At 40.4% G+C, this 25,292-nt stretch overlaps 2 protein-coding genes across 2 annotated transcripts in view; one reads left to right on the top strand and one right to left on the bottom strand.

Moving 5' to 3' along the window:
- The first annotated feature begins 11,840 nt into the window (after window positions 1-11,840).
- On the top strand, window positions 11,841-15,108 carry TMEM252 (transmembrane protein 252). The gene is made up of 2 exons (XM_032097466.1): window positions 11,841-12,266; window positions 14,114-15,108. The coding sequence occupies exons 1-2, from the start codon at window positions 11,920-11,922 to the stop codon at window positions 14,307-14,309; spliced, it is 543 nt and encodes a 180-aa protein (XP_031953357.1). The 5' UTR covers window positions 11,841-11,919; the 3' UTR covers window positions 14,310-15,108.
- Window positions 15,109-22,151: 7,043 nt separating this feature from the next.
- The window catches only part of PGM5 (phosphoglucomutase 5), an 82,337-nt gene continuing 79,196 nt past the window's right edge, over window positions 22,152-25,292 (bottom strand). The window contains exon 11 of the mRNA XM_032096606.1: window positions 22,152-23,716. Within this exon, the coding sequence (XP_031952497.1) occupies window positions 23,627-23,716 (90 nt within the window). The 3' untranslated portion in view covers window positions 22,152-23,626. The remainder of the gene's footprint in view (window positions 23,717-25,292) is intronic.

Genomic DNA, 25,292 nt, shown 5'->3' with positions numbered 1-25,292 from the left:
ACACACGTGAGTAATTAGACTGCAGTGAGTATGGTGGTTCTCCTTTGCCACTGCAAGATGACTCCCTTCCATCAGGTAAGCTTGCAAACAGAGCACAGCAGAGCCTTAACATTAAATTTCTCACTAGGAGTTCAAGATGTTTTGAGTTACATCAAAGGAAATGGCTCCCACAGTGAGATCATGGTCCAAAGTTGTCTTTGTTATTGCACAGGTGGGGAGAGATCACTGAAGTTACATTACAAGAAAGTAACAAAGCAAAATTTAATCATTTATCTTCTAGCAGTCTGCTGTAGGTATGCTTTAGACAGTGAAGATGGATACAGGTCTGGTCTTCTGCAGGGAACAGAAGCACTGACCAATGGCAGAACTGAAATTGTGTATGGACTATGAAATATTATTAAAAAGCCTGAATTGTAATACAGTCATGTGCTCTTCCCTTCCTTTTCCACCTGTCTAAGATCTATATAGAAGCCTTCTAGTTTATGTGCAGACATTCTGTATTAAAGGATAACAAGAAATTTCAAAGAGCTCTCTTTTTCCCCTTAAAAAACACTGATGTTTGTTGACATTTGCTGAACATCATGAGTTTGAAGAGTAAAATGCTGCTACACGAAACTCAGGTGTTTTGTACCTGAGAATTTAAAGAAAAAAGTGAAATTTCCAATAGCGAAACCCCATAAAGTTCACAGGTGTACTTTCTTGTGAGAGTTTGTTCTCTGTCATGCTTCATGTAGATCATCTTTGCTGGCCTCAGCATTTCCAGTGGAAACAATACAGGAGTAAATCAGACATTGAGATTAAATGAAACTGAAAGTAAAGCAATTTAAAAATGAACAAGGTACTGAGGGGTAAGTAGACACTTCATCAACTTTGATAGCTGCATAGTCAAGGGTTAGGGATAATGGGAAGAAGTATTCTTTTTCAGTAACCATGAACAGGACCTGTAGAGTTCAGGAGAGTGGATTGCAAGCAAATAGGATGGAGTCAGTCAGAAAAATGGAAAAGAGTGAAAAATGTTGAACCCCAACAAGTACTGGATACTTTTTCTCTCTAAAATGTATCTATTGTCATTAAGCAAATAACACATTATTCAATAGTAAAGGAGGATTAGTTTACAGTGTTTCCAAAGTGAGTTGTCTTATAATAAACTCTTTCTTTTCAGTAATCTCCCTCTGTTGAGCTTTTGACGGGGTACCCTTCCTTCTCAGACCAGGGTAAAAGAGCAGAGGAGGCTGCTGTTCTGCTAAGTTCTTTATTTCATAGTCTCACAGCTTTCTTGAGGACAGAGTTCAAGGGGATTACATGATAAAGCCAAGCAGCAGCAGCAACAGCAGGCAAAACCAGCTTCTTCTATATGTTCTATATGCTCCATATACTCTATATGCTCTATACTCTCTATGCTCTATACACTATACACTATACACTATGTATACTATACACTATATACTATACACAACATACTATATGTATTTTCTTATAGAAGTGTGGATTATATTTGTTAATTGACCAATAAAATTAACACACGATTCTAGTTTTCTTTTTCTTAACCTACCCCGCTCTAATTCTAACAATCCTAAGTCTTACACAAGTGCTACACAGGTATCACACAGATTTGCATATACAGTTTCTATCAGTTCTTATTGTTTATGTGAACACTCTATCTAAAAAATGTGAACAGTATAATTCTATCTGTATTTTGTCTAAAGTAAAGAATTCTGTCAAAAGGTAACACTGCTGCAGTAAGAACTGTGTTTAAGGTCTCTGCTACAGTTTTTTAATGTTTAAGGCACTTAGCATATATTTCTACTGAAGTTAAAAATCTATATTTCTATTTAACTTTGGTGTGGCTTCATGTATCTCAGCTTGTCCAAAGGTTTTTATTCAATCCCTGTGCTTTGGCTTCCCTCTGGGCCTGAGTCCAGAGGAGCTTTCACTCCAACATCCCTCCATGAGATGGAAGGCTGCTTTAGTTTCACCACCACCTCCTGCTCTCACTGGGCTAAACAGGAACTCTCTGCCCAACCTTTTCTCATATTTCCTATGCTCCAGCTACAGCTATTTGAGTCATCCTTACCAAGAGTCATTCAACTATATTGCTATTTGTTTTGTAATGAGGAGTTAAAGTTGGACACTTACGTGCTGTTCGACTTGCAATGCTGCATCTTTTAAAGAAGAGCGCAGGAGCTTTAAAGAAAGAAGTTGGATTTGCAAAGACGATTGGGTAAGAGGAAGAAAAAAACTGGGAGAAAATGGTGAACAAAGAAGAGCAGGAAAGAAGAGAGCGAATGAGAAGCAGAGAGCAGAACTTCAGCCTGAGAAATAAAAAACCCTACTTAGAATATAGGTAGGAACTGTTTCTGCTCTGGGGATATAATCAACAAGTACACAGTTATTAAAAGGTGAAGTTGCTCCCAGCTGCCCAATTCTAGGTGCTCCTTCACTTGGGTGGAGATGCTGAGCAGCTGCAAGCTGAAATGGATGAGAGAAAAAAAGGGGAAAAAAGTTCTTTTCTCTGATTCAAACTGTGGCCATTTGTGTGTAAATGCTGGATCAAATAGGAAGGGAGGGGAAAAGGGGCTGAGAAGGACAAAAGGCAGTGACATCATTTCTCTCAAAGTCTACACAATTGTTTTAATTAGAGTATGTTGTATGATTTCACAAAACAGTAACTGTGGTTCAGATTAATCCGCTAAAATTAACTTCATAAATAGACCCTTACAAGGTCTATATCTTTCTTTTATAGAAGTCTTGGGAATACAGGGCAGGGAAACTCATCACGGTGGCTAAGCATTCACTGGTATTTAGTCCCTTTCTACTAAGTTAGTTTCATAGCTGTTTTATTTTTTCCATGTTTGTTTCTGAAATGAATCAGGAATTTCCCTGTTCTAAGTCTACTCATTTTCAGGCTAAGTTTCTTTCTGGCGATTTTGAATCCTTTTTTCTTATGCTTCCATAGTCAATAATTTTAGTAGTTCTTTTCCTTCTGCCCTTGGTGTTCCCTTGTTGGTGTGTTTGTGGACAATAACCATACTGCCTCTCAGCTTTAATTTTGCCCAGTACACCATGTCCAGCATCTTCAGTTTCTTCCTGTACAAAGGCCTGCTGATTCACTCTTTACTCAGTAGCACCTCTGTGTGTCTGCTATAGGTTCAAAGGAACCTTGACCAGGATATCGTAAGTCATGTATGGAACCAGTGCCTTTGAATATGAATATTAACACTTCTTCATTCCTGCAGATGAGATCTTTCTTGAGGCCTCTGTCTCTATTACAGTTGTGCCACTGAGCCTTGATTGTCATCAGCAGTACTGCAGATTTCTTCCCTCCCCTTTTGTGAAGACAGAAATGTTCTCTGTGAAATGTTACCTTTCTCTGTGTAGTCCTCTTGTTCCAAGGAACTTGAGTCACTCCAGTATGAACTACATTCCCTGCTTCTTCTTCTCCTTGCCAAGAATATATTTGATATTGCTTGGATTTACTCATCAGTTCCTCTTAAGTCTTATATTCAAGGCAGAGTTGCTGTTTCATTCATCCAGACAATGCTTTTGCTTGACCCATGATCCAAAGGAAAAATTACATTTTTTTCCAGTTTTCTGTTAGCTTGCTGGTTTTTTTCCTATGCCTTTCCTTCCTTGTGTTTTCAATCACAGAATCACAGGATCATAAAAGTATTTGGGTTGGAAGGGAACTTCAAAGGTCATCCAGTCTAACTCCCCTGCAGAGAGCAGGGACATCTTCCACTAGATTGGGTTGTTCAGAGCCCCATACATACTGACCTTGAAAGTTTCCAGGGATGGAGCATCTACCACCTCTCTGGGTAACCTGTTTCAATGTGCGCCACCCTCATTGTAAAATACTTCTTTCTTATATCTAATCTAAATTGACCCTCTTTTAGTTTAAAACCATTAACCCTTGTCCTATAATCAAATCATCAAAAATCCATCAATCAAAAGCAGTGGCTTTCTTAGATTCTTTTTGAGTGTTATTGTATTATCCACCAGGTCATTAACGATTTGTTGAAAACAAAAGTCTGTGTTACACCCTATGGTCTCCCTAACACTGATTCTGCCTCACCACGAGCTACGAGTGGTTCTACTCGCTGTTTCTAGTATCAGCCCCATCAGCCACACTTTAGATGTGTTTAAAACATCCCTAAATTTTATACCCCAAAGAATAATGGGCATCTTTGCTAGCTTTTTTTGTCTCTGAGTATAGAATCCATCAAGGGATTCACAGAATACAGTACCTTGTGGTGGAAGGAACCCACAAGTATTGTGAAAGTCCAAATCCTGGCCCTGCACAGGACACCCCAAGAATCACATCAAGTGCCTGAGAGTGTTGTCCAAATGTTTCTTGAACTCTCTCAGGCTAGTGCTGTGACCACTTCGCTGTGGTGGGAGCCTCTTCCAGTGCCCAAACACTCTCTGGATGAAGAACCTTTTCCTAATATCTAATCTCATCTTCCTGACACAACATCATGTCATTCCCTTAGGTCCTGTCCCTGGTGACCAGAAGAAGGAGATCAGTGTCTGCCCCTCCTCTTCTTCTCGTGAGGAAGCTGTAGACTGTGATGAGGTCTCCCCATTAATTCACTTGGACTTCCATGATGTTGCAGACCAGGTTGTATTTTAGATATGCATATATCTGTCTGTACCATTTCTTTGACCAGAAATAGGGTCTGCTCTCTCACTCCACACCAATGGAAGGACTTAGCCATTGACTTCCATAGAGACCCCTACTTTCCTGCAGAACCTTCGTGACCACCCTAACAGATGTCTCTTCTGAGGTGGGAAGTGCCCTTTAGTCTTCTCTAAGTGAAAATCCGATGATCTACAAAGGAGACAGAGTTTGCACATATGTTGTGAGGAGTTGAAGATGTTCCTGTATCATGTATAGTAGGAGATCTCCAAATCATTAGAAGCAATGCCACTACAGCCTTCTGTAGCAGCCTGCAAAGAGAATGGAAATGGTTCCCAGAGGGATGGAATTAGTCAGCTTTTGCAATGGGACTGCCAGCCTCTGCATGCACATGTGAGTCATGCATTTCAGATCCTGCAGAAGCTGGAGACATTTCTCCTTGAATCATCAGGGAGATACCAGCTTCCTGTACTCCATTTCCCTGTAAAGCAGCAACCTAAATGTAGGTCTCCTTGCTCCGTGCATTAATGAGCAGTGTTGTGTAGGTATTCCCTGCCAGTATCAGCAGTCTGGTTTACAAACTGAAAATTGAAGAGCTATGGGGGGTTCTGCTGACTTTTCTGAGTCCGCTTGTCAAAACGCAGAGCTTCACCTCTAACCCTCTAACCCCCACCTCCTAAGACACTTCTTATTACTCTGGCCTCTTTTTTTTTTTTTTTTTTTTGGGGGAATGATTTACCTGTTCTCCATCAGACTGCCCTGTTCATTTCCACAGAAGTGCGAAAGCTTTACACAATGCAAGCTTTACACATGCTGTAGTTCTTGTCCCTGTGCTTTCCCAGTCAATTCATATTTGTGTGAACTGCTGCTTCAGCCACTGTGCTTTAGTCTTTTTAAAAATCATTTTGTATTTTCTTGTGATATCCATGTTCTTCATTTTCTTTGGCAAATGAAGGTATGCTGTAAGTGCTGAAAACCTGCTTCTTTACAAACCTGACTGCTTGAAAGATAGACTATTGAGGTTTACTTGAGAACTGATTAACTTGTTTGGTTCAAATCAGAAATGAGTAGCCTTCTGAAAGTCAAGTTACATACCAAAGCAGGCACTGCAATTACAGAAACAAATACAGATAACTGTAATTTCTAACATCATATTCACTCTGAAAATAATTTTGAAAAATATTTTAAGATCCTGCTACTTGAGACCATTTGTCATCTTTGCATAAAACTCTGCCACAGGATATTCCTCTAACCTAGAGCAGGACTTCTGCATCTACCCCACTTAAAATTCTTAAAAGTTACACCTATGACAATTACACTCGACTAATGTACAATATTTGATTGTAGTGTTCAGCCAACCTCCTGGAATGATGTCAAATAAGAAGAGTTTCAGGAGGTTCAATCTAACTGTGTTACAATATTTAACTGTATTTGAAAGCCAGTAGGAATTCTTGGTTTAATATTAAACCTTCCAGCACTGCTAAACAGCTAGCTCTAAGCCTTTTGTGCTTTACCAGAACAAGAGCTACCAGCACTTCAAAGTTCAGTTTTGATCTGCTTTTGACGAAACTGCTGAAGCCTTCAAGCCAAGACAGAATACCTGACTTTGCTCCTGCTGCCAATGCCAAATAGGCATCAGTGCCAACAGGACTGTGCTTCAGTGCCTTCCACACCATAAAGCTAAAGACAGATTTAAAAACTGCTCAGGGCAGTCCTTGCCTTTCCTAGAGGAGGACAGCACTGTTCATATGGCAGTATCTATGCTCTCATGATTATCTGAGCCCTACCTGGAAGTATCTATAGAGGCTATATGTCTTGCTTTGAGTCCTCATACAAAAACATATTTTACTCCTAAACCTCAATTTAAAAATCCTTAGGACAACCATCTTCTGGAGAAAAGTTTGAAGGAGGAGTAAGAGGTAAAAGAAGAGTGACACTTAAATTTTGAATGGAAAATAATGCTTGTTCACTTCCTCCCTAAGCAATCTTTTTCCCAAGACATTTTATACTGTCATTAAACAATATAATCATCTAATTACCTATGATATCACTGTTCTTTAACTGGTAATTTCTTACTAAGTTATGATTGGAATTCTCCCAAAATCCTCACATGTGTGGTGGTAGAATACAAATCTTTCTGTAAAACGAACATTTCAGCTGGCATATCATCTACACTATTGATGCATGAACAAAAGTGAACTTGTCTCATGTACAGAGGACCCTTATTCTTTGGGGTCGAAGTTATCCATATTTGCTAAACAGGGCTGTAAAATTATTTCCTACTCAGAAATTGTCCAGATACAACTGTCCTGGAGGCACCACAAACAGCTAGAACAGAGCAGAATGGAGATGATGGCCCTACACACCCTCTAATCCACCCTTCTCAGCCAGGCTGTCACTGTTTACCCACAGCTCTGATTCTTGTGCTTAGGTAAACAGACACCAAGGCCTTCTGTTTGGTGGGCTTGGTTTTTCTTGTTTGTTTTGGGTTTTTTTTTTCATTTTAAAAGCTTTCTATTCCACTGTACACATGATAATTTTTAACTCTTAATTCCACAGAAAGAACCATAGTGTCTGGTTCAATATATGTTCATATGCAGTTCATAGCTTTCCCAGGCTCCTGGATATCATGCAAGATGTGGTATTTTTAAAGATGTGAACATGAGACAAATACAGCATGCCTGTGTTTTCATTGGTAGAGCCTTCCTCTAAATCTTCTTGCTCAGAGAAAAAGAAGAGCAATAGCTACTGTATCTTCTTTTGGTTTTGGGGTTGTTTTTTTTTTTACACAGCTAGCATTCTGGTTTTGCCAGATATAAATTAAAAGGGAAGGCCTCAGATCTGCTGATAATCCATCATGTTCATGTCAAAGTTTTACAAAAATATACAAGTTCTGATAGATATATCAATAGTCTGACAGGCCAAAGATAGTTCCACATTCATTAAGGAACTGTCCCATTTATGTGTAATTTTTTCTGACTAGACAGTTTACATCATCAAACTATTTAAAATAATAAAACATTAAACTATTAAACTTTATTGTTAGTTATCACAATTACTGTATTTCATTCTTTTAGTAAATAAATAAAACAATAAAATTTGGAAAGAATACCTGGGAAAAAAGGACATCTGGTTCACCAAAAATAAAGTTTAAATATTTGTTAAAATATCATCTGTTAACCTCAACATTTTCTCGGTGATTTTAAAACTTAGTATCTAAATTCTCTTTATTTTAAATATTTATTGCTTGTTTATGTTACCTGTATCCAGAGTAAACTATTCTCAACCATTTGGGGAAATTTCTCAAAAAAATCCTGCAGTGTACTGTTTTCAATCAAATTAGTTTATCCCTTCTCTTTTCAAGTAGCTGTAGAATGAATTATGCCTATTTTCCTTTATGAAATTCAATCATTCATTCTCAAATAGGAGCTACACCTCCTAAAACCATAGTATCTTCAAAAACCAAGAGTAGCCCTGGTTGTGTTTACGCATCTTGTTTTGCATAAGCATCATCAAATTCTCAGACTGGGAACTGGTCTGTGAAATATGATTTTGATGTTCATATTGCATCAACTCTCAGTCATTCTTAAACTTTCTATGTTCTCAAAACCACTGCAATTAATTCAGGTATGATACGGAGAAGAGACTACATCTGCAGAGCTTAAAATCATTTCTCATTACCTCAATTGCATATTTTCAATGAATACTGGAATTGCTAAAGAAACCCATTGGCAAATCTGCTCTGTATTATTGACAACAACATACAAAACCCTTTGAGTGAGTTATTACAACAAATCATGTCAGATAAGGATGTTAGAAAGTTAGAGAAGAGAAAAACAAAACTGGTGTAAATTCAGAGTTTTAGTTTTGTTAAAAATAATTCCTTTCAGACTAGAGCAAAACATATTCATATTCATATTCAAATTTCTGGTAAAACATCACTTTTTAGTAGCAAATGTGACCTCTAATATGACATTATCTTCTGTGATGTACTGTGATATGATATGCATCTGGCACTAACACAACCCAAATATTTGCAAGAAAAAGTTATTTTTTTTATTTTCTGATTATCAAGATTTCCATTTTTTAAGCAGTTAAAAAATAAGTTTGTGTTTCACAACTCTCATAAAAATGTATATGGTATCGTAAATTTCTTTTTGAGTAGCATAATTCTAGAAACTGGTCCGTTGAAACCTTACATGTTTCAACAGGATACAGGATAAGCAGTGACCTTTCCAAGTGAAATGCAAGTTGCCAAACAATCACAATCGTCAAATCATCCAGTGGAACATCCATTAAGTTCATCTTCAATCAGACTTCCTAAGATGTGTTTTTTCTGCATCTGGACTGCTACCTTTTGACCTTGGTCAGCAGCCAATTCTGCTCACTAACCTTTACACTGTGTTAACTATTCCCTTTTCCCACCTGATCTCATTAGAAGCAACTTTCTTCCTGTTTTTTAAGAGAAATAGGAAATCTGCTCATCCAGTCTGATGCAGTCCAAGACACTCACTGCCAATAAAATAATCAAGCTGCAAAATGTTAGGGAAATTGTAAAAGGTCAAGAACAACATTACAGAAAATATGAAGTGATGGAAAGTAAGAAAAATAATGGAACCCTGATAATTAAACAGTGTTATGGAGCTATTCTCACTTTTCTTTGTCCTTTTCCATTATATACCTGCTGAGTGAGATGCAGTAATTTAGAATCAAATGCTGTTTTCAAGGATAATATATCCGTAGTCTGTTGCAATAGATTAAACTGACCTCTCAGAGAAATCACCGAACTTCTGCAGCCTACAAAAAAACCCTGCAAATCTCCAAATGCAAAACAAGAGGCAGATATACATCTTCCCCATAAAAGGGGCTCCTAAATATGCCTTCTTCTCTCACAGCATCGCAAGGACTAACCCCTCATAGTCTGTGACCCCCCCAGTCCTCAGCTCCCAGGCAGTGCTGAGCTGGCCAGAGCACCTTGCAGCCTCTCCACAGGCCTGCTCCCTCCCCATGGGTGGGTTCTGCTTTCACCATCCTGTGGAGTCAGCAGCTGCCACTGACAGGTCTCGCTTGCTTCCCTTTAATTTCTTATGGTTTTCAGGGAACTGGCTGGCATAGAAAATTAGTTTTTCCTTGGCTAAAGTTTATCATGCAATCCAGTTCTTTCCCATAAGTGAAGTGTAGCGTAGTCTCTGGCTTTGATTCTTCTGAGAGTAGTAACATTTATTTAATCTTTTTAACTTCCTTGTTAAGGGTTTTTTCAGACTATCTCTTTTTATCTCTTTTCCTAGTATAAAAAGGGGGTGTATTTGAATTCTTAGATCTTTTTTCACATAGACAGAATACAATTTTCTCTACAGGTTTTCCTGTAACAATTAACTAATTCTCTATCACCACAGATATGATGCTAATGTTCCAGTTATAAATTTCAGTGACCAAACAGGTCAATGAGTACAGTTCTGTATAGAAAACAAGAAGTAAAAATTATTCCTATCAACATCATTGTTTCAGAAATACCATCTTGTAGCAGAGGGAATAGCACTACAGAAGATGGGAATTACATTAATTAAATGAACTTTAGATAGCAGTCATGAATAACTCAGTATCTCTATTTAGGCGAGTTAAGATATGAAACATCTAAAAACCCAGAGGTAATAAAAAGTATTTTGTAAAATAAAGTATGTTTAACAGATATGCAGAAAGTAGAAATTATACAGAAAAAAAGTATTATTGTAAACTCAGCTGGATCTGTTAACCTATGGGAAAACTAATTGCAGGAAGACGATTCATTAATATTTGAAACAACAGAGCAGGAAGCAAAGATGTCCTGGAAAACAGTCCTGCAGCAGTAGGAAGATGAGCTGGTGGAATTCATAGCTGGCAAGACAGATGTAAATTACTTGCCTATCGAAACTGTTTATTTTAATGTGTTTCCGTCACACTACACTTTCGCAGTTGCATTTCTGGAAGAGCAGCTGTTGCTGTTGAGTGGGCATCCAGCAGCACTGACTCTACCATTTCACTGTGCTTCACCTGCCTCTCATGTTCTCAGCCTCCATGCGCACCTTCCCTGCACGAACTCCTACCCCAACACATGAATTTACTCTCCTCGTTACCGATTTCCTCTGTCACAACTGGGCCACTTCTTGTAAAGACCTGAATTTGGTGAAGCCAGTGCCTAAAATAAGTTTTCCCTGACCCACCCCATCCCTGAGAAGCATGCACCTGCACACATGCTAAGTGGCAACTTACATTAGTGGGAATCTGCTCCACTTTATGTCTTTTCCAGTGGAGCAGCTCTTTTAAGGGAAGCGATCTGTTTGCTGTGCTCAGCAGTTGCTTTTGCAGTTGAATTTTTTGCTGTTTTTGCCGTTGATTTTTTTGCTGTTTTTGCAGCTCGAACCTTACAAAGCAGTATAGGTAGGTGTGAGCTGCCTGCTGTAATACCCATCCAGTAATAACCACCCAAGTTAGGGAGCTGGAGAGAAAGCTGTGAGGGCTAGTCAGAGCCCAGCTTATCTTTGGGGTAACTTCACGTCTCGGAAACCTGCTTACTAAGAGAGGTATTGCCTCCTGCTGCCTCTTCTGGGAGCTCACAGCCTCCTGCTGCTTCTTCTGGGAGCTGTCCTGTGTCCCAGTCTGAGGTGCTGGACTACTTTATGTACTGCAAAGGTCATGCAAGTGCTTCATGTCAACTTCCTAGGTTCTCTGGACCAAGGTATTGGATGGCAACAGCTAGTGCTTAGAGAAGTAAATCCTTTGTTGAACCTAGATTGATACCTGTCAGACAGTACTATTCTTTAGTGCTACCTTATCTTGGCAAGTCAGAGAGAAAAGGTGAGATGACATGGCCTCTCAGAGAACAGCAGTTTTTACCTAGGCCCATTCCCCTCCCATGTCAATGTCCGCATGTATACAAAGCGTATTTTCCCTTCAAACTTTTAATGGGGATTTCTGAACAGCATTTTTTTGGTTGTTGGTTGTTTTTCTTTTAAAGTCAAATTTAACAAATCCAGGTCTCATTCATAAGCAGCGAAGTGTATAAACCACTGCAAATCATGCCATGAATGTAGCAGGCCAAGTTTACACTCCGGAGATTACAGCGGCAAAGGGATGGTTCAGAAAGTTTCTGCTTCCTTCCTTAACGTAGGTAGAAGGTTACAAATTAATCTCAAAAGGGTTTATAAGTCTCTCAAAGAGTTAATGAGTAAGTCAGAACTGCCTGCTTTTCTTAATTGTTTAAGGGCCAGTTGGTCCTGTAGTATATAAGCTACCCATACACGAAGATGAGAAGTACAGCAGAGAGAGCCAGCAAACAAACAGCAGACAGGAACAAAGTGCTGTGTCTTCTGCAAAAGATGCCAAAATGTCTTTTTACTTTGATTCGTCTATTTATGCTCTTACTCAGCTTCTCCACTCTTTGCCTGGGAGTACTTTGCATGTCCACAGATTCCTCTATGTGCAGATGTGGAAAAAACAAGATAGTGTTTTATTGCCTGTTAGCTTTGGGGCTCTTTCTCCTTGTTACTGGCATTTTCTGGAGCACTTTCCATGAAGCCCTGAAATACAGGGCCCTTGGCATCTTCATTCGAAATCCCAGCCACAGAGAACTACATGTCTGCACCATAGACAGGTATGTGTTGCAGATGAATTGGGAGGGAGGGATGCTATTATTAAAACATACTGTGAGAAGAAAGAAGCAATACAAGACTTTTACAAGATGCAAATCATGTAGCCATTTTATTATTTTTCTGTGGAGAGAATTGTAGTCTGAATTTTTATTTGCTAGAGCAAGCAGCAATGTGCAAACAGCCATTCATGCAAACAATACGTAAGGTAGCGTATACCGCATGAAAGAGAGAAAGATTCCGAGTTTCCAAAGCTTCCAAAGTCATGCATGGAGGCAGCAGGTGGAGTTACACCAACCTCACTCAGGAGCATCCTGAGTTCCATCTCAGCAGACAATTTAAGATGCTGCTGTGGGGTAGATGCTCATGTAGGTTATCAAAGCTGAAGTATGCAAGGAGCCTCAGCTCATTCATTATATGGCTCCTGCTTAAATTTTCTTGTCTAATTGTCCCCCCTATTTGAAAATCTCAAGAAATTCAACCAGGCCAAGTGCAAGGTCCTGCACATGTGTTGGCACACATCCAAGTACAAACCCAGGCTGGGCAGAGAATGGTTTGAGAGCAGTCGTGGGGAGAAGAACTTGGGTGGGTTTGTTGATGAGTAGCTCAGCGTGACCCAGCAATGTGCACTTGCATCCCAGAAAGCCAAACGTGTCCTGGGCTGCATCCAAAGAAGTGTGACCAACAGGCTGAGGGAAAGGGTTCTGTTCCTCTGCTGTGTCTTTGTGAGTCCCCATCTGGAACACCACGTCCAGGTCTGCGGTCCTTGGCCCAGGAAGGGCATGGACCTGCTAGAGTGGATCCAGAGGAGGGCCATGATGATGATCAGGGGAATGAAACACCTCTCATGTGATGACAGGCTGAGAGAGTTGGAGTTATTCAGCTCAGAGAAAGTTCCAGTGAGACCACAGCACCCTGTGTACATGAAGGGAACTTACAGGAAAGATGGAGAGGGACTTTAAAAGGAACATGTGGTGACAGGACAAGAGGGAATGGTTTCAAGTAGAGAAAGGTTATGTTTAGATTAGATATTAAGGAAAAAATGCTTTACTGTGAGGGCAGTGAGGCACTGGAGCAGGCTGCCCAGAGAAACTGTGGCTGCCCCATCCCTGGAATTGTTCAAGGCCAGGTCGGGTGGACAGCCTGGTCTACTGGAAGGTGGCTGTGCCCATAGCTAGACCTAAATGATCATTAAGGTCCCTTCCAACCCAAAACATTCTGTGACCCTATGATTTTGTTTCTTAACAAAGTCTGATGCTTTGAGAGAGAGAGTTTCTTAAACTGATTGGCACTAGGCCTGGCAAAACTCTTTAACAGGGTCGCTGGATACAAATTACTTTTCCTGTACTGTTGTGGAAACCACACTAGAAACACTGACAATGGGTGCTCTAAAAGAACTATAAAAAAAACATTCAGCAAATTTTGGTTAGATAAGCACAGACATACCAATTTTATTTTAAAACTCTGGAAAACAATGGTTATTGTAATAATGAATAACTTTGAACACTGATCTCATTCTTCTTCCAAATTAAACTCTTCTCAGGCACTTGTTGAAATACTCACAAGCATGAGTATTTGTATGCCATGGTTGGGAATTTTCGTGGGGAAGGGTTGTCTTTTTAGAATGCTGTGTTTTAATAAAATATTTTGTACCAAGACAAGGGAAATTATTCCACTTGTGCCTACTTTTTTATATTAATATAATCCATTGCTCCGAACACACTTAGGTGTCTGTTTACAGTTAAAGCCTCATCTAAATTTTGGAAACATAACAGAAAAAGCATCTAACCAAGCTCTGTGAGATAAATCACACTTTACCATGATGTGTTTCTTTTTGGTTTGCTTATTTTAGGCCTGACTTCTCTCCTCCCTCTTATGAAGACAGCATAGATCATGAAAAACTTGTGTCTCCACTGTCAGTTGCCTCCACACTAAAACAGCAAGAATTCATCAATATCCCTCCGCCTCCATATAGTGAAAGTAGTGCAGAGTTTGTCAGTGAAACAAATGAGCAGGAACAGCCACCACCATACACATTCTCTGTGTAGCAGCAGCAAACAGCTGACCAAGACCCAAACCCCAGAGTGGGGTTAAATTCTCATCTATCCACACAAGAAATCAGTTGCCAACAGGATACAGACTTCTAGAAGACCTCAGGAAGAGCAACACCTGTCAAAACATGAGAGACAGGCAGCCAGTAAAATCCTGCATCTGTGAAGCATGGAAAACTTGAAGAAGAGGGGAAGAAGAGCTGTGTCAATGATCCTAATAGTACACTACTATTGATACTATCTGTAATAGTACACTCGCTACTATTTCCTGTGAAATTGCACAGGAAAAATACTGATAATTTGCAACTTAGAGTGGAGTTAGAGGGGATATGTAAAAGTGCTCAATATTGCAGATTAGAATAAATCTCTGCAGAGATGGAAATGCTCAGGCTGTGTCTTGCAGAAGTCACCATCTCTGGCAACAGGAGTTTCTTATGCTGCAAGATAAATGAAGCATCATGGTGTTATCAGTCTTGTCTTGTGCTTCATAAGGAGTTTCAGATGAAAGCTGTCATTTATGGTTTTGAAACTTTAACTGATTTGGGAAACCTATTAGCTCAGCTTTTGTTTGGAATTTGCAGAGTATTTGTTGCAACTGATTATTTTTGTATTGTATGCCTTTCCAGTTATTTGTTTTATGTGGGGTAAAAATAACTGCTATTTTACTAGTGAATTCATGAATAAATTTTGTATTTAAAACAAATGGCTTGTATTTGCTTATATGATTTGAGGTGCCCATGATTCAGGATAAGGGCACAATAAAATACACCACCTAGCTGCCAAAGAGAGAGCTCTGGTTATACTTACAGCTCCTCAGAGGGAGATAGCAATTGCAGGAGGAAAAATAATCTCTGACTCCTCTGAGCCAACTCTAAGAGCAATTGCTTTTGTCACAGCTTGCTCAAGACTGTGGGAACTGAAAAAGGGACCCTGTACCCTGTTTCTCACACAAGCGGCCTCATAATTACACAACACCAGAAAAAATACAGGCTTGGACTCTTCCTTCTTCAGCTGCATGTATACTTCCTCCTACAAAATCACTGAAGCAAATTTGCATTCAGGCCACTGTCATCTATAATTCCAGATTACAAGAAAAATTTCATGAGGTTCACTCAGATTTGAACTTGTAACATTTACTTTAGATGGAATTTTTCTTTTTGGGTTGGAAGGTTTGAATTAGAGGGGCCTTTAGAGATCATTCAGTCCAAGCCCCAGTGAGCAGGTACATCTTCAATGAGATCAGGTTGGTCAGAGCACTGTCCACCCTGACCTTGAATTTTTCCAGGGATGGGGCATGTATCATCTCTCTGGATGACCTGTTCCCGGTTTTGTCACAGACCAGCAAGACAGAAAAGCTAGCACACTTTCCAGATGCTCACATACTGTAAGACTACAAGTCAAGCATAATGACTGTACATGCAAGCCATGATGGTAGCCATGGCTAAGGCCAGGAAACTGACAGTTGCATCAGTTTTGCCTTTCAAAGAATTTCATCCTTTATGGGAAGAACATACAGTTCTTCAATGGCTGTAAGTAGAAAGGAAAAGAATGAAATCGGGTGGAAAAACTACAGAGGAAGAAAAACCCTTTCAAGACAAGTTGAGGATGAGAAATGTAGTAAAGTACCCAGAGAGAGAAAAATGAGTGCCTGAAAGAGACAGAAGATATAAATATTTTTCAAAGTGACTGAGAAGCAGCACAGCACACAGAACAATAAGTCAGAGGAACAACACATTATTTCCAAAACAGTCGAAGAGAGGATCTACTTGAGTGACCTTGTTATGGTCTTACCTCTTAGCATTACCATACCCATCCCCCAAAACCTCTTGCATCTTTACTCCAGAGTTCCAGATTCTGAAGACAGCTGGCATTGCTCAAGTATCAATGCAGGTATCAATCACAGCAGATGAGGCTGATTAACCAAGAGATATCCCACAGCAAAATGCTTGTCCTGTGCATGCTTAGATTATTTTTTTTTCCTATGGATATCTAACTTTTCTGCTAGGTGATATTAAAGCAAGACCAAATGAGTGGGAAATGGCTGGGACTACAGTTCTGGGTCATACAGAGAGCAAATATTGCAGGAGCACCACTAAAGTTTGCTCTTGGAGCAGTTCACTATAGCAAATGCATTCAGCATTTCCACATAATTTATGAACAATCAGGAAGACCTAAACCTCTCTTCCTTTCTCCCAATTCCACGAGAGTCCTGCAGTGCCCCTTTTTAGCTCCAGCCCTTTGCAGATGGGGTGAAGTCATAATGGATCCAGAAATGTGAAACTGAAATGCATCTTCAACCTGCAGTATGCAATAAAGTATTTGATACAAAAAAGTTATTGAGATAAGGAGAACATTAAAGTTAATACCTAATATTTTGATAAAATCTGGTTTTAAGTTTGTCTTTTCAGCTAATGAACAATTTTATTATGAATGGAAAATGGCATGGACAACAAGCTCAAAATTGTCAATCTTAAAGCAGCAAAAGGTTTTAAACACTTCGCTTTTGATCATACTTAATAGCATTAAATTATCTTTGCCAAGAGTTGCAGCTGGAAATTTTGCATTAAAATAAATTTTCTTTGGGCTAAAGGATATGAACCAGTCAAACTAAAGCTTCAGAGCAGAACAGATTCTTTCAGTGCATTGACAAACAACTTCCTGACACTGCTGACTGAAGAGCCAATCTTGGCACTCACAACACCAGAAGAAATGCATGGGCATGAGAAGGTTTTTGCTGCAGTGATCATGAAGCGGTGAATTCAGAAATTTGAGAGGAGGGAGAACAACAAAGAGTGGAACCACAGCTTGCAGAGAAGACTTTTAACATCTTTAGAGTTGCTTGGAAGAGTCTGGCCCTGGAGAAAAGATGAGTCCAGGACATCTGTTTGATTCTCACAGATCACCTCCTTCAAGCTCAGGAATGGTTCAACTGACATGCAGAAACCAAACAAAGGCAGCAAAAGGCCTGCATGGATAGCCAGAGAGCTCCTGACTAAATTTGGATATAAACAGGAAATGTATGATAAGTGGAAGCAGGGACAGTGCAATTAGGAGGAATACAGAGCACTGTCCAATCATGCCGGGATGAGATGAGGAAAGCCAAAGCCCACCTGGAGTTGAATGAGGTGATGTTGTGGTTTAAGACCAGCTGGAAATTAAGCTCCTAGCAGCCACTTCCTTTTCCCCCATCCTCTCCAGTGAGAAAGGGACAAAAAAGGCAGAGATTATGGGTTGAGACAACAATTTACTGGAAAAACAGTAATGAGATAAGGAAAACAAACAGTAACAGCAACAATAGTAATAATAACAATGTATAAAAGATAGAGATTACATGCAAAAAATGCTTATGGAAGTCCAACCGCCCCATTTTTACCATGGCCAGTGACATGCAGCATTTCCTGAGACAAAAGAGAAAAATGGCAGATGTTACCGCAGCCCTGGTGGCCACACAGCTTTTCCCAAGACAAAGGAGAGAAGGGTGGACATTACCACAGCCAGCGTGGGGCTTTTTATCCCACGCCTGAGACAACGGAAAACAATCATGGACAAGCCCCCCAGCCAGACCATCTGCACCTCTCCGCCCAGACCACACCAACTGCACCACTCTGTCCAGTGCTTTGCTCCCACAGGTAAAGAGAGAACAAAAATGGCTGTGCTCCCACTCTGCCGTTTCTTCCATCCAAAGCCGTGTTCCACAGCGATGTCATGAGTCATATAGAATAAATCACCTGTGCACATCCATATGGCTTCAGTCTCCATGCCCTTCCCACACCCCCATCCCAGCAAATGCAAAAGTAACTCTGTCCTGGACAAAACTAGGACAGGTGAGAAATGTGAAGGGTAATGGGAAAAGTTTCTACAGCTACACAAGTTAAAAGAGGGCATAGAAAAGCCTGAGGTGCTCAATGTTTTCTCTGCCTCCATCTTTACTGGTAAAAGCAGCCTCAGGAATCATAGGCCTTTGAGACTAGAGGAAAAATATGGAGTGAGGAAGACTTACCTTGGATGGAGCAAGAAAAGGTCAGGGACCACTTGAGAAAACAGGACATACACAAATCCATGGAATGACTTAGGATGGCATGCACAGAGGTGAAGAAGCTGACTCAATGCCATTGCAAGCTACCCTCTATTGCCTTTGGAAGATTGTGGGTGACTGGGAGTGGTCCCTGAGGTAAGAGAGCAAGTATCACTCCTGTCTTCAAGACAAGGAGGATCTGGGTAGTTACAGGCTGGCCAGCCTCACCTTAGTTCCTGGGGAGGTGATGGAGTAGCCAATGCTGGAAACCCTTGCCAAAGCTATGACAAAATCCTTGCCAAAGCCAAGGACAAGAAGGTGATTAGGATCAGGAAGGATTTATGAAAGGCAAATAGTGCTTAACCAACTTGATGACCTTCTGTAATGAGATGACTCGTTTGGTGGATGACAGGAGAGCAGTGAATATTGTTTGCCTTGCCTTTAGTAAGGCTTTTGACACCATCTCCAAAAACATTTTCATAGACTGATAAAACACAATTTAGGTAAGAGGACAGTGAGGTGGATTTGAAAAGCAGCTATGCAGCCAGCTGCTGTGATCACTGCTCCAAAGTCTATCTGGTGGCCAGTTACCAGCAGTGTCACCCAGGGGTCAATATGGGAGCCAATACTGGCATCATCTGGATCATGGGGTGGGGCACATCTTCAGCAGTTTTGCAGATGATACAACACTGGAAGGAGCAGCTGGCAATCCAAGCGAATGTGCTGCCATTCAGAGGAACCTGGAAAGGCTGGACAAATAGCCCAACAGGAACCTCATGAAGTTCAAAAAAGGGAAGTGCTGCCCTTGTGGATGAACAAACCCAGGCACCAACACATGCTAGGGCCAGTGGGCTGGAAAACAGCTCTGCAGAGAAGGATCTGGGGGTCACATGCCGAACAAAACGTTGTCAACTCATCAGCAACTCACCTGCAAAGACAGCAAATGACATCCTGGGTTGCATCGGGAAAAACAGTAGCAGCAGGTGAAGGAAGGTGATCCTTCCCCTCTGCTCAGCACTGGTGGAGTTAAGATACATCTGGAGTGCTTAGGGCCAGGTCTGAGCTTCCCAAGCACAAAACAGACATGGACATTGCAGAGTACCTCCAGCAAAGGGCCACAAAGAAAAAGGGACTGGAACATTTGTCGTATGATGAGACACTGAGAGAGCTGGGAGTACTTAGTTTGGAGAAGGATCTTACTGATTTTTAGAAATACTTGATGAGAAAGGAAGAAGTATATGGACTCAGGCTCAGTGACAGGATAAAAGGCAATGGGCACAAACTGAATCACATGAAATGTCATCTGAACACTCAAGGTTTTTGGTCTTGGGTTTTTTGGGGTTTTTTTCACTATGGGAGCAGTCAACCACTTGAACAGTTTGCCCAGAGAAGTTATGGCATCTCAACCTTTTGAGATAATCAAAACCAACTAGACATGGTCCTGGGCAGCCTCCTCTACCTGACTCTCCTATGAGTTGGGACACAGACTAGGTGATTTTAGTCCTGATGAACTGGATGGCCCCTTGCTGGGGTTTTAAGAGTTCTCCTAGGTTTTTCTCCTGTTAAAGGAATTTTCCCCATATGTGTTGCTAGGGGGACAAATTGCTGGGTACTTCAGAAAAACAAAAGAGCTAGCCATTGGGGCGGGGTGCATCTGGCTACTCTTTTGTTTCACCTGGGTGTGCTGTCAGTCGGTCCCGGCATTTGGACGGAGAGGGAGGCTGCTTTCTTCGGCTGCTTTTTCCTTCTGCCAGAGAAACCCCAGGATCCCAAGCCCGCTTTCCCTGCCCGGCTCGGAGCCGGGCCGCGGCCGCCCTGCCCCCACCGAGCCTTCGCTGCGTTGTAGCCCAGCTCGCCCTGCCTGCCCAGACGACCTGCGGTGGGTTCCCTGTTTGGATACATCTCGTCTGCCACCCGGGATTTGTGCTCGTCCCTGCTGTTCCAGCCTGCTGTTCCCGAGGGCCCGGCCGGACACCGGGATCGGCTGCCCAGGGGTTTGTGAAGCCTTTGTCCCATCCCTTCCCGGGATCCCAGGCCGCCATTGCCGCGTGCTCCCCGAGCTCGCTCCGGAGCGCCCCCTGCAGCCGCGGGGGAACCATCGCACCTGCCCTGCTCACCGGGAGCCGCCAGCGCCCCTGCCGGCTGCGAGCGGAACTGCACCCGAGGGGAAAGGGCCCGACAGCCGAGAGGGCTGGGGCTGGGTTTGTGCTTCTGTCTGCTGTTACTGCCGCAGTTATTGCTGTTTGTTTGCCTTGTTATACACACATAGATATATAATAGTAAAGAACTGTTATTCCTATTTCCCACATCTTTGCCTAAAAGCCCCCTTGATTTCAAAATTGTAATAACTCAGAGAGAAAGGGGTCGCATCTGCCATTCCAAGGGAGGCTTCTGCCTTCCTTAGCAGACACCTGTCTTTCAAACCAAGACACCCCTTCCTACCTTGAGGATTCTGTGATCCTGTGGTTCAGGTGAGTAGTATATTGCCTTCCAAATTGTCTCTGAACAGAGAAAAGCTGAGGTTTTGGGAAACAGAATTGTCCAAGTAAATGTTAATGCAATCACAGCTGAGTAATACAGGAAATCTTGCAACTTCCAGACTTGAGGAAGCTGATAATTAAACAATAGCACAAAAGGGTGTGGGTCTCTGTCACAGTGCCTAGACACTGTGATAAGATGAACAATATTAATAATCGTTTTCTCTCTGCTAAATGTATGATCTGTTTTTAAAGGAGCTTTGCATCTTTTTTTTAAGTTCATATACCTTGCTTTTTTCCATGCATTCATCTCTCATGTTAATAATTAAAAGACCTAAGGAAATGTAGCACACTCTATGAGACTGCAGCTACAGTCCTCTCCCACACACATCAGGTATAAAGAGCTGTACTCAAGTCTCACAAAGTTTTATTTATCTTCTTGCTGAGAAAAACAATTAACTGGTGGAAAATACCAGTTAAATTTTATCAGTATCACCTACCACCATAAAAAAAGGGATGGTGAGTGGATTTGGGGGTTAGGCTACTTCTGCAAGTCTGCTGTTTTGACAGCTATTCAAAACCACACACAGGCAGCCCTTTTCTCCATTTCAGTACACAGGCACAACTAATGTTTCTGCAGCCCAGGACAAAGTCAATACAGAGATTTTAAAATATACACTTTGTTTACAATGACTGCCTTCATGAAAGCAGACTGCCATCTACTGCAGCTCTAGTGACACCTTTAAAAGCACAAATATGTGCTCCTTCACAATATATTTTTCACAGTCCTCACCTGTTTTTCTTGAGTCTTCCCACTGCATCCTGAAGGGCACCTGGCTTCAGTACATCTTTTTAAACTACATTCTCCCCATTCCAGAAAAGCGTGGCAAATGGGATACTCCACAGTATAAACAGCTAGTTCACTATGTGATCAAAAATCATTTCATTGTCAGAGAGTGTGCAAGAGATTTTAGAAATTTTAGTGGACTGACTTTCAGAATGTTCTTTCACACAACGCAGTAATTTGAACCATCATAATCCAGAGTGTGTCTATGCTTGACCATGTGTTATCTACTAGTTAGGAGCTTATTATCCTGCTTCTAGAGAAGTTTAATCTATAATAAAGTATTAGATAAACAAGGTTTTTGTGAAGATGAATGCTCTTACATTCAGAAGTAGATGTCCAAACTGTGCGAGAATGTCATAGTCATATAAAAGAAAAATCTTTATAAAAAGAACTGAAGTCTTAAAAATCTCTTTTGGTTTATGGGAACACTTAATCGTAAGGTAGGAAACTACGTGAGAACATTCATACCTCATTTGTTTAGAGTCAATTAAGTAATAATGTAATTGTAATAAAGGCAATTTTATTACGATGCTTGAAAGTGCAGGGTGTCTTGTCCACAATTATATATTAAGACAGATATACAGCATTACTCTTTATTGTATACTAAGTGCCATAGCCATTTTTTGACAGAAGTGTTGAAAGAAATTGAAACAATTTCCTTTGCTGAGATATTATATAACTTGTACTAAAATTTGACAACCACAATGAATTGAAATACACTGCAAAGACGCAAGCTGCACAAAGCCACCTCGACGAATGATAGAAGTGACCACACTGTTTCCAAGGAAGCAAAGCTTTCAAGCAAATCACATGCATAAAGTGTTTGTGTTCTTTTTCAGAGCACAGTATTGTAGCTAGAACTGCTGTATCATTTCACAAGCAGAAAAATGCTGATGTCCATATCCCCAACAGCCTTCTCAGACCTATGCCGGGACATCTCTTGCACTCCCCAAATTTTTATTGCATGATCCACTGTTACCAAGAGTCTAATAGAAACTGTGTCCAGAGGGTGAATCAGACTAGTGTTTCTGTTCAATTGATCAGTGTTTAATTCCCTCTCACTCACTCACTTTGTGGTAAGTGGAGCATGAGTATTCCAAAGACTTAAAAAAACTTCTGTAACTCCTTCTTAAAGAATTGCTGAACTTGCAGAGAATATCCTTCAAACACAGTAAGCACCAGTATCATCTCCTGACATGAGGAATATTGCGGAAGACAGCCATACCCGACATATTGCTGGAAGGACAAAATCAGCTCTATAGCACAAAGGCCTCCTTTTGGAGGAAAACAACCAAAGAGTCAAAAAATATGGAAAATCTGAAGGCACAAGTCACATTGATATGTTTTAAAAGCAGGGGTAAAAATATATGGAATAACCCCATCTTTGGGAGCAAGTGTAAGTGTGTATACACCACTGCTGTCAGTGTGCATCTGTGAGCAACAGGACAGGCTGGAGAAGAGGCATGGTACCAGGGGAGGAAACACACCCTGTGCAGAGCTTAGTACATGGCCTTCTGACTCAGACATGCTCTGTATGCCTCTTCAGAAACCTACCAGAAGGTGATGAGAATCCCAAACAATACTCACCAAGCATGTCTTTGCTTTGCAACTCCTCCCTCTCTCTCCCTAACTGAAATTTCTCCGACTTTTATCATAACATTCAAAACCAAGCAGTTGTCATTTTCTGCTACATTACTGACAACATTTGAACGTTAAGGCCATTTTTTTTGGTTATACGGTTATCAGAAATTACAATACTGCAGGTAGAACAAATAAGTCAATATACTATTGCATTTGGAGATCAATGCAAATGATTATGCTCAATGTTATATTAAATTTTTCTTCCCACCCTACTTCTCTTCCCAAGAAAACTTTTAAAATCATACAAGGCACAAATGGCTAACAAGTCTTAACAACGTTCTGTCTCTTCCTTGCTGTTCCTCTTTTGGCCCTGGTTTAACAATCTTCCATGGCTTCAGGTGATGACAGTGGGTCCCTTTCGGCCTGTCCTCTCATGAATCTGAGATATTTTCAGTGCAATTGCTATAAGAGGACTCAGCACAGCCTAAAAATGAAGAAATACATTGAATTACATAAAGCAGAAATATTGAAAGACATCTTACACTTATAAATCCGTCTTGTAACTGTAGAATTATACAAAAATAATAGTAAATAATTTAATAATATCAAAAACTGACGCAGCTCTAGTGTCTATTACTGCTATACTTGACTCAATGAAGTATCATGCTTAGTATATGCTTTGTGAAGTGTTACATTGAGTGTACCTAAGTTATGCAGAAAAGAGAAACCAGTAAATATACACTGTACTGATCACTGTCTCTGTGTAACAGGAATTGTGGAGCTCTTTGAAATCTGCAGTCCAAAACAACCTAGAAATCTCAGAGGTAGAATTGTTTCTATTCTGATGAGTGGAAGCCACATAGATGGTATTTTCTTCCTAAATACACTTAATAAGTGAAGCTTAGGGTCAGAAGTTACTGTAACAACTACCTTAACAGAATTCACAGATGTGTGTTTTGACTAATACCACCACATGCAATTGTATTAATAGGATAAATTCCAACAGAACGGCATGAACTTTCAAGTTTCAGGCTACAGACCTTATTAAATGGCCATTTATATACCTGAATAGGTGACTTACAGATAACAACTATGGTAGTAACACATGAAAATCAAGTAAAACGCTATTTTTAAAATGGCAATTGGATCTTCTTTCAGTAAGTTAAATGATTCAGAAAGATAAAATGGCAGAGCTGAGTTTTGTGTGGAAACTTCCTTTTCAGAAAATCATATATTTAATAACCAAACTAATTCTCCAACCCCTAGAGATTTCCCCCAGCTGCCCCTTTCAAGTTAACTAATTCCAGCTTCACACACATTAGGTTTGAAAATCAAATGAAACAAAACAGCAATTCTAGAGAAATTTACAGACATCTTTTTTTATAAGCCTAATATAATCAATACTTTGAATCTGTTTCAGACACCTAACAGTTTCTGACAGGATGAGGCGATTGCTTTATTCATGCAAACAGTCAGACAGTTATATCAAGAGTGAAGAGACTAACTGTGCAAGCAGAGTCATGGCATAACACCATGAATGCCACTGGTGTCAAGTGAGTTTATGATTAAGCTCAGTTACGTGCAAGTGTGAGCATGTTATTGTTAAAAAAGCTCCATATTTGTAGATATCTATCTACTGAATAATCATTGAAGCAGAACACAAGTCTATTAAAGTCAAACATACTTGGAGAAGATTAATATGTAGAGCACAAATTCACATCCGTAAGCAAATGCTGTAAAAGTAAATATTAAAATGTGCCAATTTATAAGGCTGGAGACTAAAGCATTTGAAGTTCTCTGGCACTCCTCTAAGTAACCTCTTCCTTATTTAATCTAAAAAGCACAGGAAAAAATAAAAAGCAACTCTACTGACCCGCTTTATTGGACCCTGCTTTTTAGGCAACAAATGCATTCTGAATCTTAAAAAACCAAGACCACAAGCAACACTACACAATGCTGGAAAAAAACACAGAAACAAATGAGTTTATTCATTTACATAACAATTTAGCTTGCCAAATGATTCCAATTACTACTAAGTATTCTGCTTGTTGCAATCATGC

The sequence above is a fragment of the Corvus moneduloides genome, chromosome Z (assembly GCF_009650955.1).
Source record: "Corvus moneduloides isolate bCorMon1 chromosome Z, bCorMon1.pri, whole genome shotgun sequence".
NCBI lineage: Eukaryota > Metazoa > Chordata > Aves > Passeriformes > Corvidae > Corvus > Corvus moneduloides.
The sequence above is the reverse complement of the archived record's forward strand: the minus strand, read 5'-3'. Positions and strand labels throughout refer to the sequence as shown.

Excerpts from the sequence above, each read along its gene's own strand:
- TMEM252 (XM_032097466.1), top strand. The coding sequence starts at position 11,920 with ATGAGAAGTACAGCAGAGAGAGCCAGCAAACAAACAGCAGACAGGAAC. Across the intron at positions 12,267-14,113 it reads CATGTCTGCACCATAGACAG|GCCTGACTTCTCTCCTCCCT; the intron begins GTATGTGTTGCA and ends TGCTTATTTTAG.